The sequence below is a fragment of the Antechinus flavipes genome, chromosome 2 (genome assembly GCF_016432865.1).
Source record: "Antechinus flavipes isolate AdamAnt ecotype Samford, QLD, Australia chromosome 2, AdamAnt_v2, whole genome shotgun sequence".
Lineage (NCBI taxonomy): Eukaryota > Metazoa > Chordata > Mammalia > Dasyuromorphia > Dasyuridae > Antechinus > Antechinus flavipes.
In genome coordinates this window covers 439,995,473-440,009,857 of record NC_067399.1, presented here as the reverse complement: position 1 = coordinate 440,009,857, position 14,385 = coordinate 439,995,473, and the positions used below count along the sequence as shown (strand labels likewise).

General features: G+C 38.6%; 1 protein-coding gene across 1 annotated transcript in view; it reads left to right on the top strand.

The window, feature by feature from the left end:
* The window catches only part of LOC127550356 (ubiquinol-cytochrome-c reductase complex assembly factor 1), a 133,296-nt gene extending 121,651 nt beyond the window's left edge, over positions 1 to 11,645 (top strand). Inside the window, exons 9-10 of the mRNA XM_051979190.1 lie at positions 5,491 to 5,604; positions 10,136 to 11,645. Of these exons, the coding sequence (XP_051835150.1) occupies positions 5,491 to 5,604; positions 10,136 to 10,270 (249 nt within the window). The 3' untranslated portion in view covers positions 10,271 to 11,645. The remainder of the gene's footprint in view (positions 1 to 5,490; positions 5,605 to 10,135) is intronic.
* The last annotated feature ends 2,740 nt before the right edge of the window (positions 11,646 to 14,385 follow it).

Sequence of the window (14,385 nt, the reverse complement as noted above, 5' to 3'; positions counted from 1 at the left end):
CACTCTGTTTCCAGTTTCTTGCCACTATAAAGAGGGCTGCCAATAACATTTTTGCACATGTGGGTCCCTTTCCCTCCTTTAAGATCTCTTTGGGATATAAGCCCAGGAGAAACACTGCTGCATCAAAGGGTATGCATAGTTTGATAACTTTTTGAGCATAGTTCCAAATTGCTCTCCAGAATGGTTGGATCCATTTACAGTTCCACCAGCAATGTATCAGTGTCCCAGTTTTCCCACATCCCCTCTAACATTCATCATCTTTTCCTGTCATCTTAGCCAGTCTAAGAGGTTGTAGTGGTATCTCAGTTGTCTTAATTTGCATTTCTCTGATCACTAGTGATTTAGAGCACCTTTTCATATGATTAGAAATAGTTTCAATTTCTTCATCTGAAAATTGTCTGTTCATATCCTTTGACCATTATCAGTTGGGAAATGACTTGAATTCTTGTAAATCTGAGTCAGTTCTCTATATATTTTAGAAATGAGGCCTTTATCATAACCTTTGAATACAAAAATGTTCTCCCAATTTATTGCTTCCCTTCTAATCTTGTCTTAATTTAGTTTTGTTTGTACAAAAACTTTTAAACTTAATATAATCAAAATTGTCTATTTTGTGATCAGTAATGAGCTCCAGTTCTTCTTTGGTCACAAATTCCTTCCTCCTTCACAGATCTGATAGGTGAACTCCCCTCCCCCCTTTTCAGTTTTCAGTCTTGCTATAGGAACAATCATTTAAAAGTTGACCAGACTAGAATTTGTGCAAGGAAAGAATATGGACCTGGATAGGTAGATTGGGAGATCATAGAACATCAGAGTTAAAAGGAACCTTAGAGATTATTTAGTCTAAACCTTTTGTGTTACAGAAGAAGGAATTGAGCTCCAGAAGGGGAAGAAATATGCCCTTCCCACAGCTGGGTAATGACAGCTGGGACTCAAACCCAGGTCTCCCATCAACCTATGCAGTATGCCTCCTTAACCACATTGCATTTAGCATTCCTGTGAGAATCATATTTAATGTGCATGAAAGTGCTCTGTAAAGCATTAATACAGGACAGAGATGAAAGATTATTATTTTGACTTACCATTATAAATATTAAAAGAAGCTTAGTCTCTCCTTCCTTTCTCTATAGACTCTATAGACTACAATTCCCAATCTGTGCTGAGAATCCCCCTTCCTTCTTTCCCAAGACAGCCCCAGTTTGTAAGTCGATACTGCTCTCTGGCTTTTCCTTCCTGATCTTCCCTGTTCTCCCAGTCCTTACAGCCTGTGCCTCACACTACATGAATATTCGTGCCAGCCTCACTGCAGCCTCTGCCCAGGGGCTCAGACACAGGCACACAGGCAGTTTCATTAGCCAAGTGCTCCAAAAAACCACAACATGCCTGAGCTTGTCTCTGGGCCTCAGCCCCGCCTTGTGGACAAAGCTGGCTTCTTCCTTAGCTCCTAGTCAAACTGTTGAATTGTGGGGCTGTTTATCAAGGGATGTTTGAGGTGAAACATTTTCAGCCAATCCATCAGCACCCATGAAGGTTATGTACCTTGTGACAGCAGGATTTAGACTCCTTGTGGATTGATGGATTGATAGTTGTGAGCAGCTCCCTTCATGTATATGAATGTCTCTGAAACCAGCAAGATGCAGCAGCCACAGATCCCTGGCTCCATCTTCATAGAAGCATATATTTAGAAGTGAAAGGGACTCTAGAGGATGTCTAATTCAGCCCCTTCATTTTTACTGGTGAGGAAAGGAATTTCAGAGGGATTAGATAGCCCAGAGTCACACAAATAATGAGTGGCAGCATCAGCATTTGAACTTAGATCTTCAAGGTTCATTCCACCATTAAGTCAGAAGACCTAGGTTCAAATGAACTCAATGAGGGGAGCTGTGAGATGTACCCATAAATCAGCTTGTGCAGCTCATCCTTTGCAGACAATAATAATGTTTCTGGGCTCTCCTTTCCTCTAAATATGGGAGGGCTAGAGTAGGCTGTACTGGCTAGCTTATATAGTGGGTTTAAAAAAAATAAGGGTAATGATACCATCATAGCAAGTCCTAGCTCCATAGGGACCAAAGAAAAAGTCAGCCCTCATAGGGTGGTTCATGTCCCTTGTTTTGAAGATATATGCTGCTATTCGGAGGGAAGATATATATTGAAGTTCAAAAGTAATCTGGAGAAAATTGTTTCCTGAACTTGTCAAGGAAAATGTATTCTATTCTCAGCTCTGCCATTTATTATTGGTATGATTTTGAACAGATCATTTCATTTCTTTGAGCCTCAGCTTTGTCATCTTTCAAATGGGGCTACCTCATTACATTCCTCATAAGGCTGTCAGGAGAATCAAATGTTACATGTAAGCACTTTCTAACCATAAAACTCCATACAAATGGAAGTTTGTCCATGGTTACTACCAGGAAACACAGACCAAATCTGTTTTTGTTACCAAACATATAACTCTGACCATATGTTCTCCCCGTAATGGAAGAGCACTTATTACTTTGACAAGTGGGAAACACTTTGGGAACACAGATGCAGAACCACTGCTGTTATTTCTCCACTTAGTTTTCCATACAGCTCTTCACTATCATGCCAGTGTACTGTGGAAGAACTTCTGGGCCCTTGTTCTGTCTCTCCCATTGACTTACCCATATCCCACTCATGAAATTTTAAGAGATGGAAAGGATCTCAGAGACCATCCAAGCTGCTCCACATCTTAACAGGAATCAGAACATACCCAACAAAGTGATCCACTAACCTTTACTGGAAGATCTTCCATGAAGGGAAACAGACTACCCTCAAAGATAACCCATACTACTTTCAAGTAGCTCTAATTTTTAGGAGGTTCTTCCCTATTTCAAATCAACTGTAAGTACCTTGTCTTATTCTGGCATACATATACCCCTCCTCCCCCACAACCAAAAAGAACAAGTCTTTTTTCTCTTCCATATGACAACCTTTCAAATACTTGAAAGCTGCTATCACTTTTTCCTTTTATTCATAGGATAAATATGCCTTTAGCCAGCCATCATGGCATGAACTCTAGGTCTATTATTATACTTGTTGCCCTCCTCAGGGTAGTTTCAACTCATTAGTGACCTTGAGAAAATGTGGCCCCAAGAACTGATCACAGTTCTCCATGTGTAGTCTGACTAGGGCAGTCTACAGCCCTTTTGTCCCTCCCTTACTCCTAAGGTACCACACTGTCTCTGTTAATGCATTCTAAGAGTACGGTACTTTTCCTTCTATGGGCCTTAACTTCCTTCTCTGTAATGTTAGGAAACCAAATTAGATGTTGTCTGAGGCTTTATGACTATGTCTCTATACTGGGAATTTTTTAAGAAATGAGATTTTAATTTTTTTCATAATAGCTTTTTATTTTTAAAATATATGCAAAGATAGTTTTCAGCATTCACTCTTGCAAAACAAAATCTTGTGTTCCAAATTTTTCTCCTCCTCTTCCCCCCTAAACAACAAATAATCCAATATATGTTAAACATGTACAATCCTTCTACACATATTTCCACATTTATCTTGCTATACAAGAAAAATCAGCTCAAAAAGGAAAAATGAGAAAGAAAACAAAAAGTAAACAACAAAAAAATGAAAATACTATGTTGTGAACCTCACTCAGTTCCCACAGTCCTCTCTTTGGTTGTAGATGGCTTTCTCCATCACAAGTCTATTGGAATTGAAAGTTATCAAACTGTGCATACCCTTTGATCCAGCAGTGTTTCTACTGGGCTTATACCCCAAAGAGATACTAAAGAAAGGAAAGGGACCTGTATGTGCCAAAATGTTTGTGGCAGCCCTGTTTGTAGTGGCTAGAAGCTGGAAAATGAATGGATGCCCATCAATTGGAGAATGGTTGAGTAAATTGTGTTATATGAATGTTATGGAATATTATTGTTCTTTAAGAAATGACCAGCAGGATGAATGCAGAGAGGACTGGCGAGACTTACATGAACTGATGCTAAGTGAAATGAGCAGAACCAGGAGATCATTATATACCTCAACAACGATACTGTTTGAGGATGTATTCTGATGGAAGTGGATCTCTTCAATAAAGAGAGCCTTAATTGATCAAAGATGGACAGAAGCAGCTACACCCAGAGAAAGAACACTGGGAAATGAATATAAACTGCTTGCATTTTTGTTTTTCTTCCCGGGTCATTTGTACCTTCTGAATTCAATTCTCCCTGTGCAACAAGAAAACTGTCCGGTTCTGCACAAATATATTGTATCCAGGATATACTGTAACCTAAAAAAAAAAAAAAAAAAAAACAAGTCTATTGGAATTGGCCTGAATCACCTCATTGTTGAAAAGAGCCAAGTTCATCACAGTTGATCATCACATAATCTTGTTGCTATATACAATAATCTTCTGGTTCTGCTCATTTCACTTAGCTTTAGTTCATGTAAGTCTCTCCAGGTCTTTCTAAAATCATCCTCCTGATCATTTCTTATAGAACAAATATTATTGTTCTATAAGAAATGATCAGGAGGATGATTTTAGAAACATTCATATACCATAACTTATTCAGTCATTTTCCAACTCATAGTCATTCACTCAATTTCCAGTTTCTTGCCATTACAAAAAGGGCTGCCACAAACATTTTTGCACATGTGGGTTCCTTTCCCTCCTTTAAGATCTCTTTGGGATATAATGCAATAGAAACACTGCTGATCAAAGGGGATGCAGTTTGATAACTTTTTGAGCATAGTTCCTGATTGTTCTCCAGAATGGTTGGATCCGTTCACAGTTCCACCAAAAATGTATCAGCGTCCCAGTTTTCCCACATCCCCTCCAGCATTTATCTTTATCTTTTGCTGTCATCTTAGCCAATTTGAGAGATATGTAGTCATACCTCAGAGTTGTCTTAATTTGAATTTCTCTGATCAATAGTGATTTAGAATATTTTTTTATATCACTAGAAATGATTTTAATTTCTTTGTTATAGTGGGAATTCTTAATACTGGGCCCACAGACAGCCAAGGGGTTGGTGGGTAGATTTTAGGGAATTTCTGAACTTGGATGAGAAAAATACTTTGATGACTTCATTTCAACAGCAAATGATTGCAAGTGATTTTCTTTGTATTCTTAAGTATTTTATTGTGTATCTTTAAAAGCGATTCTGAGAAAAGATTCATGTTCACAATACAAAATAAAGATTAAGAATTCTAATTTTGAGCATGCTACCTGGGAATTCCCATCCACTAGCATTCTATGATGTAGTTTCACTTTATACCTTCAATTGATGTAGCCTGTGTGCCCTTTTTTCTGTAACAAGAGGGGTCAGTGTGGCAGAGATATAGCTGCCCTGTGTGTGAGGAAGGAGCCAGGTCACACAGGATTGAGAAGGGGGCCCACTCAGAGAACTCATTGGCCCATCTGCTTTGAGGTTTTTTGGATACAGTACCCTCAGCCTGCAAATCTATGGCTCAGGCAATAACCACCACTATGGTAACCCAAATCTGAACTCTATTGTGTTACAGGGCATCCTGTCAGATGATCATGGGCTGGCTGCTGCTATCTGGAGGACCTTTTTTAACCAGAAATGTGAAGATCCCCGACAATTGGAGCTACTGGTAGAGTATGTGAGGAAGCAGGTAGGTGTTCTATCCCAATATTAATTATTTTGTTTCTTATTTCAGGAAACAATTTTTTGGTAAATTTTTTCTGCCTGTTAATATTAGGTAAAAACTCAACAGATATTTAGAAGGTAGAAAGAAATCCCTCTGGAAATTGCTACTCTCAGTTCTATACCTTCAGCCACTATCTTCAAAACAGTCTATTCTGTGAGCTGCAAAGTGTCTATCTGAATCTTTGGCTCCCATTCTGTATCCCTTATATCTCTCCTTCTCAGAGTTCTACTGCCACTTTTTCCTAGATCTTCATTTTACAGGTATATACTTTCCTTTGTATCATAATTATTTGTGTTGTTTTTCCTCCCATTTAATTTCTAGGTTCCTAGACAAGGTCCTCAGTTATAACTACCTTTGTATCTTGTTGCTTCGCATAGGACTGTCTACATAGTAGGCACTTGTTAAACACTGATTAATCCTACTGGCCCTGATTATTTCCCTGTGTTCATGGATGCTGTGTTACCTGAAAATTGGGCAGCATCTTTTCCAATGAACACAATACCATGGCTTCCTGGCAATCTGGCTAAATTTGAGAAAGCCAGATCAATCATCACTAACTATTGATTGAGGGCATGTTGTTTGCCCCATTGTGTTTCAAGAGGAGAAGACAACAGCTCCTACCCTTAAATAGCTTATCATCCTTTTTTAGGAGATTTAATTAATGTGAAACCATAATTCACTCAACAAATGTTTATTAAGTATGTGATGGATTCTGAGCCTTGTGCTGTGCTCAGTGCTCCAAGAGATAAAGACTTTAGGTAAGACGGTTTTGGCCCTCTAAGAGCTCACAGTCTAATGAAGTAGAGAACATAAAAACAAGATAACTATGATAGACAGTAAATAGATAAGTAAATTAAAGATTCAAGGGCAGAGGTAAGGTTTGGGGGGTAAGATCTTTGTGAACTGTGGAGTCAAGGAAAACTTCATTGAGATGATGTTTGAATTGAACTTTAAAGAACTACATAAGGATTCAGCAGGCTTAAAGGGGAAAGATGGACATTCTGAGAAGAAGGAACAAGTTGAGCTAAGCCATGGGAAACCACAGGGTCTCTAGTTAATGGCTGGGAAAGCCAGTTGTCTTTGGAGAACTTTGGCCTGTCTCTGTGGCAGTAATCCTGTCAGGCAATAATTGAATTTCCTTTATTGATCTTTAATTCCATTCCTTAGAGCCTACTGGAAAACTTTAATTTTTTTAAAACTGAAAAGTCCTCTTCCATTTAAAATTGTTTTCAATTTACAATTAATTTCCCTTCTCCCTGCCACTCCATATGTCAGAACATCTGCCCCCTAAGGAAACCATCATAAATTCTGAGTTTAAAACTCTAGCCTAGAGAGGGGCATCCTCAGAAAGAGAGCTGTCTAAATAGAATCAGGGAATTAATAGTTTGAATCTAATAGGGTGTCCTGATAATTATGGTCTTATGATTCCAAAGCTTCCAGAAATCTTACAATGACAGGACTGTGATCTCCCCATGCAGTGTTCATAGTTCATAGCAAATGCTGTAGTATCATCCTCACTTAGTAATGAAGAAATTAAAATTCAGAAGGAGGTGATTCTTCTGTGGCTTTCCAGTTTTTCACTTGCAAGAATCCAAACCTAAGAACCTATCTGGGTGGGTTGATTCATGAACTTACAAGCTGCCTCTGGTCTCTCAGATGGTTCCTGGATTCAAAATGTCCAGTAAGTCAGAGGCAGTTAATAGAAAGGGCCCTGGATTGGAGCCCAAAGAAGAGAAATGGGATTCCAGCCTTAATAATACTGTGTACTCACTCTGAGATCCAGGGCATTCTTATTTTGTTCCCAATTAGTGTGGATTCTCTCTCCTTCACTATAAAAAATGAGAGGGACAAGGTTAAATCAGGAGTTCTGAACCTAGGGCCCATGAACTTGTAATTTTTTTTATGCTGTTGTTTGGTGAGGCATTTGGGATTAAGTGACTTGCCCAGGATCACACAGCTAGGAAGTGTTGAGTGTTTCAGGCTGGATTTGAACTCAGGTACTCCTCACTCCAGAGCTACTATTTTATTCACTGAGCCATTTAGCAGCCTCTTTTTTTAAAAAAATATATATTGATAAGTGTACTTTAACTATATAATCCATATATTCACAATTACAGTTTAATAGCAGTGTATGGCGATGAGAGTTGTAGAACTGATGCATTGAAATTGTGATACTGTATAAGACTTTTGAAAGTTCCTTGGACAGCAAGGAGATCAAATCAGTTAATATTTAAAGAAATTTAGTCAGGCTGACACTGGAATGTCAAATACTGAAGCTGAAGCTGAAGTATTTAGGTCACATGAGAAGACAGGACTTGATGTTGGGAAAGATTGAAGGCGAAAGGAAAAGGAAACAGCACAGGTTGAGATGGATAAAGTGTGTCATGAAATAATAAACGTGAATCTGAATAGACTTTAATGAATAGTGAAACAGTGAGAAAACTGTGGGGACTGTGTGTGGATCACAACATAGTGTTTTCATTTTTTTGTTGTTGTTGTTTGCTTGCATTTCTCTTCTTTCTCATTTTTTCCCCATTTTGATCTGATTTTTCTTGTGCAGCATGATAATTGTAGAAATATATATAGAAGAATTGCACATATTTAGCAAATATTGCATTACTTGTTGTTCAGGAGAAGAGGTGGGGGCAAAGGAGGAGAAAAAAAAATTTGGAACACAAAGTTTTGCAAGGATGAATGTTGAAAACTTTCTGCATATGTTTTGAAAATAAAAAAGCTTTATAAAAGAATAAAGTACTGAAAAAAAAAATAATGAAAAAAATAGATGAGCAGCATTTCCTATTAGTGAAGAAATACCTGGCAGACTATGAGGTAATATGTATCTCAATAAAACTGATTTCCTTTTGTAAGTTTATAGATTTTATTTTATGCCTTTAAAAATATTATTCTGAATGACCATCAGTTGAGAAATGGCTGAACAAGTTGTGATATATGATTTTAATAGAATACTATAGTGCTATAAGAAGTAAGAAGAATACTTTTATAAAAACCTGAAAATTTTTACATGAACCAATGCAAAGAGGAGTCAGGGGAAGCAGGAAAACATCCTATGCATAATGATCAACTATGAATGACTTAGCTGTTCTTAAAAATACAAAGATCTAAGACAATTGTAAAGGCCCTATGATGAAAAAATGCTGTCCAGCTGCAGAGAACTGATGGAATCTAAATACAGATCAAAGCATACTTTAAAAAAAAAAACTTATCTTATTTTCTCGAGGTTTATCTGTTTTTGTTTACAACATGATTAATATCTTTTGCATAACTGCACACGTATAGATTGTCAGATTGTTTGCCTTTTCAATGAGTTGGGGAAGGGAGGAAGGATGGGAGAGAATTTGGAACTCGCAATTGTAAAAGAATAGTTTTAAAATGTTATTATTACATGTAAGTGAAAATACATATACATTTTCCTAGACAAAAAAACCAAAACCCATTATTCAGAGAAGGGGTCCACGAGCTTTACTAGACTACTAAGAGGGGTCTGTGATGGAAAAAGTTAAATCTTTAAGTAATCTTCCATCTGGCTTTGACCATTCAGTTTCACTACCTGCTGGGACCTTCCTGGAGTTCATAAAAACACCTTTACAGGATCACAAAACTGAACAATTAGAAGGGACCTCAGGAGCCATCTGATAGGAATTTCCCACTAAAATACATATCTCCCCTGCTCTGAGGGACAGACACACACCACCTCACAACAACCTAGTCCACAATGGGATAGTTCTAATTGTTAGGAAGTCTGTCCTGACACCAAGCCTAAATTGGTCCCTTTGAAGCTTCCACTCCTTGATTCTAGATTTGCCCTTGGGGCCAAACAGCACACGACTGATGCCTTTTCTCTTCCCTACATGTCTTCTTTTTTTTCCCAGAAAGCAGAAGTTGGAAAGATGGGGGGGAGGGGGGAGGGAAGGGGAAGAGGCAGGGGAGGGGTTTTACAGGGATCTAAAATTGGTATAAGGAAAGCTTCTTAATAAGTAAAGCTGTCCACAACTTTAGTGGGAAGCTTCAGGAAATGAGTTCCCCATCAGGACAGCCAACATGAGAGGTCTTAAAGCTGAGGTGGATAACCAGCAGTCAGGTGTGCTATAGAGAATTCTTGTATGGGCCAGGGAGGTGAAGATGATAGCCTCTGAGGTCCAGATCTCTTTCAGCTCTCCTTCTGGCATTCCATGGAAGTTTGAAGCAGAATGAGTCAGGTATGCTGCCCTATAGAGAAAATTGCTAGGGAGTATGGACCTGTGAAGGGGTGGGGTTCTCTGGTTGCTGGAAGGTACACAAGTGCACATCCCCCAAGGTCTCCACACTTTCTACTGTGGCCTCAGGGACTTCTGCTGAGGATTTGGAAAGTTAGGTTGGGTAAACATCTCCCTGAACTCTTAGTATGAACAAGATAGCTGAATAGATAGGTGAACCATCTTGCCTCCTATCCCAGCTAATGTCTTTGGTATTTATTTCTTTGTACCTTCCCTTGCAGATGCAATACCTGGATTCCATGAACGGGGAAGAACTTCTCTTAACTGGAGAAGTGACTTGGCGCCCTCTCGTGGAGAAAAATCCCCAAAGCGTTCTGAAGCCCAATTTGCCAACATACAATGACGAAGGCCTCTGAAGGCCCCCACCAAGCTATGGAGCAGCTGCCCTTGAGGAGAAGCTAGGAACAAGGTACCTGCCGCCCCTGGACCCAGCAGGAAGAAGCCGGATTAACCATTGAACAACATCTGTAAAACACCTGGCCCCTGTTTGTATTGATTTCCCTTTTAATGTGCCCAGAAGTTGGCCTGGGGGGTACTGGGTGGGGCCACTATGCAGCAGGGTACTGGGAGACATGCAAGCTATCCCAAGGAACTCACAGGGAAAGAGCTTTCTTCTCCAAGAAATTCTGCAGGGACCCCCTTCCCCAGACAGCTATATGTGTATGCTTTCCCCAGAGCTCTTGGGGGGAGGTTTAAAAAAAAAAAAAAAAAAAAAAAAAAAAGGAGAAGGCAGCCCCAGACCTTCTCTACCCCTGGAACTCTTTGCAATGCTACTGAGAACAGATGGGTTGGGATGCATCTATCCCTCCACATGAAGCATAGCGTTGAGTTGGGAATTAAAAGAAATAGAGAATTATCTCTGCTTTTTCTTTTATTTTGGAGGTGTTTCTGAAAGTCATTTGAAATGGGATTAGCATAAGCTGTGGGCCCCCACCTCAGAGAAAGTGGTTGGTAAGGAGTCTCCTAGGAGTCCCCATTCATTGACTCCTAAAGTGGACCCCCTCTTTTTGGAAATGCTCTAGTCAGTTTGAGTCATCTAGGCTCGAGGGGCTACTCACCTCCCAGCTCCGACAGGGACTTCAGCTCATAACAAGGACAACATGCTCTTCTCTTGGAGTCCACCTTGATGCACCAGATGGGGAACATGATCTCATCTTTTCTTTCTGGGTCCCTTCTTTAGGAGGATTTGGCTAGAGAAGGAGGGATTCCTCCTTTCTTTGGCAGTGAGATAGAGCCTAGGGCCCAGTCTCTTTATATTCCTGAATTAACTTGTCCTGCCTAAATTCAGAGTGACCCCATCACCAGGCTTTTGGATTTGGGGACCTGAGCCCTCTCTCTCTGGATGTAGCCACCTCCCCAAGGTATTTTCTTTGGATTGGGGAAAAAAAAAAGTGGTATTGTTCATTTTTTTTCCCCCAAAGCAAACTTCCTCCATTTGACTTGTTATAAAATGAGTCATATAAAGAAACTCTATATGTGTGAGGTATATATCCCACTTCTGTGAAAACATTACAAACCAAACAGCCTTCTCTCAGTTTATTTAAGATGCTTTTGTTGCAAGTCGAGCTCTAGAGAGAAGCCTCCTGTGTGTGTGAGATAATAACACCTTGTAACTCATTACAGCTGGGCAATATTCACATAAACCAGGGCTAAGCAAGGCAGGAATTTGCTGATTAATTTATTTTTAATGGAGTGAAGTATACCAAAATAAACTTTACTGTGTGTACCTAACTGCTCCTGGAATAGATGGAAAAATTAATGGAACAGATTTTGGCTCCTAGCTCCACACATTAATTCATATATAAAACAGTTATTTAAACTTTAACCCCTTTGCTACCCTTGGCAACTCTCTGGTCTAATAGAGCCATAGACTCCAGTCACAGAATTATAGCATCTTAGATCTGAATGAAATTTAAGTCATCTACCCAGACCCTTACATAAAGCATAAATTCCCATTACTGCAACACCCCCTACAGGTGGTCATCTACCCTTCATTTGGACATCTTCAAGAAGAGGGAACTTTACAATTCCATTATTGGAACCATAGAATTTTTGGAAGCTGTTCTTCACATTGAAACAAAATCTGTCTCCTTGTAACTTTTATCCATTGGTCCTAATTTTTCCCAATGGGATCTATCAGAAGAAATCTAATCACTCTTGATAGGCCTTCAAGTATTTAAAGACAACTATCCTGCCTTCCCTAAGCTTGCTCTTTCTCAGGCTAAGCTTATCTGGCTCTTTTGATTGAGCCATATATGGCATGGCCTCAGGTTTCCCAATTAGTCTTTATTCTTCCTAAAATGAACCAGAAATGAATGTGATACTCTAGTTATTGTCTGACCAGGCCAAAATAGAGTGAGATTTGTCATGACAGTCCTTCTGGTCACTATACTTCGTTAAAGAGAGAAATAGCCTGAGATGTTACCTTGCTTTTTAATTCCCAGCACCATGACATTAAGTGAACTTCCATATTTCCACCTTACACGTTAATTTCTGGGACATTTCAGGAAGAATAAAGACTAGTTGGGGAACAACCAAAGAAAAGGAACTAGGATGATGAGAAACTTGGGGGCACTGTATACCAAATAAAAGCCTCAGGTGCTCTCACCGGTGAGGGAACTCAGACATCAATGTCTCACTTAGTCTTTGTAGTCATGGGATTTATCCATATTTTATATGTTTAATTGTCTCATATTGAGGAAAACCATAAAATGAGTTCATTACCTGCTTTCTAAATGCCATGTCTATGAACTCCTGACATGTTTGTTTCCTTCCTAGATATTGGCCCCCCTTTCAGCCCATTGTCTTCACCAAATCAAATATCCACCTTAACTTCCTTGGACACTTAGTGATTACTCTCTTAATTTTCAGCATGTTTTAAAAAACTAAGCACTTATAAAAAGCCATTTGAGGTCCAGGTCCCTGCCTTCTAGAGTCTGAATAGAAATCAAAAAACAATGAGAATGGTGACTGAAGATGCCTTATAAGGTGCTCAGTGTCCAATCTCATTTGATTCTCACAGTAATCCTGTGAAATAGGGAATGCTGTAAGTAGTAGGACCATTTTATAGATAATGGGAATTGAGATCTAGAGAAGGTACAACAGATGATTTTGATAGAAAGATATAGTGGCACATACATAAATCTTGGAGGAATTAAGAGAGTTGGAATGAACATGAGTTTGATTTAATTTTTTTAAGCTTTTTATTTTCAAAATATATGCAGTTTTCAACATTCACCCTTGTAAAATTGTGTTCCAAATTTTTTCCTTCCTTTCCCTACCTTCTCCCTTAGACAGCAAGTAATTCAATATGTTAAACGTGCATTTTTCTATACATATTTCCACAATTATCATACTGTACAAGAAAAATCAGATCAAAAAAGAGAAAAAATGAGAAAACAAAAAGCAAGCAAACAATAAGAAAAAAGGTAAAAATACTATGTTGAGATCCATGCCATGAGTCGGATTTTTAAGGATGAATATAATGACTAGGGAAAGGAGAGAGGGCATTCTATGCTAGGGAATGGAATAAATAAATGAAATGAGCAGGGTATGGATGGCACAATCTGATAACCTAGAGCACTGTGGTCAAGAATAGTAAGACATGAGATGAAATAGATACCTGGGTCCATTAATAGCAGACATTTAATGCAAAATATATCATGAGAGAAAAACACTGGATTTGGAGAAGAGACCTCTACTACTTGTAAACTTGTGTGGTCTTGGGCAAGTCACTTACTTCTGTGGGCCTTAGTTTCCTCATATATAAAAGAGGTTGAACCGAATAATCTCTAAGAAATTTTCCATCTATAAATCCTATGGTGGTTTTTTTTTTTTTTTTTTTGGTTAGATTGAGGAACATAGACTTGAACTGGTAGACAATAAGTAGCCATTGTGGACTCCAGAATAATAGCCTACCTACTGAAAAGAAGCATAAGGTGGCAGAAAGATTACTTGAGACAGGAGATCAGGCTTCAAAACTCAGCTCAATTAATACTGAACTGTGTCTGAAACTCTTATTTCCTCATCTATAAAATGGTGATAATATTTGTGCTACCAAATAAATGTGATTATTGATAATATTGACATGATGAAAATAACATTTTATGAAGATAACTCAAGTAGAAGTGTATAAAAACATTAAGAGTTGAGAGGTGACTTAAGAGGTAAATGGAATAATAAAGTCATAGGAATTGAAGTAGTTAAAATGTAAAGAAAAGTACATATAAAAGAGGAACACTATCTGAAATTTGCAAGTGATTAAAGATGGAAGTCTCAGGAGTAGATAGAATCAAAGGTAACTTAGATTCAAGTAAATATTTCTTAATTTCCTACAATGTATGTAGGTAATAGGGACAGGAAGGCAAAAATAAAACAATTTTTGCCCTAAAGTTGCTTACATTCTTCTGGGAGATCCAACAAGATATACAGATAAGTAAATATAAAGTAATTTTTAGAGGGAGGGAAAGAA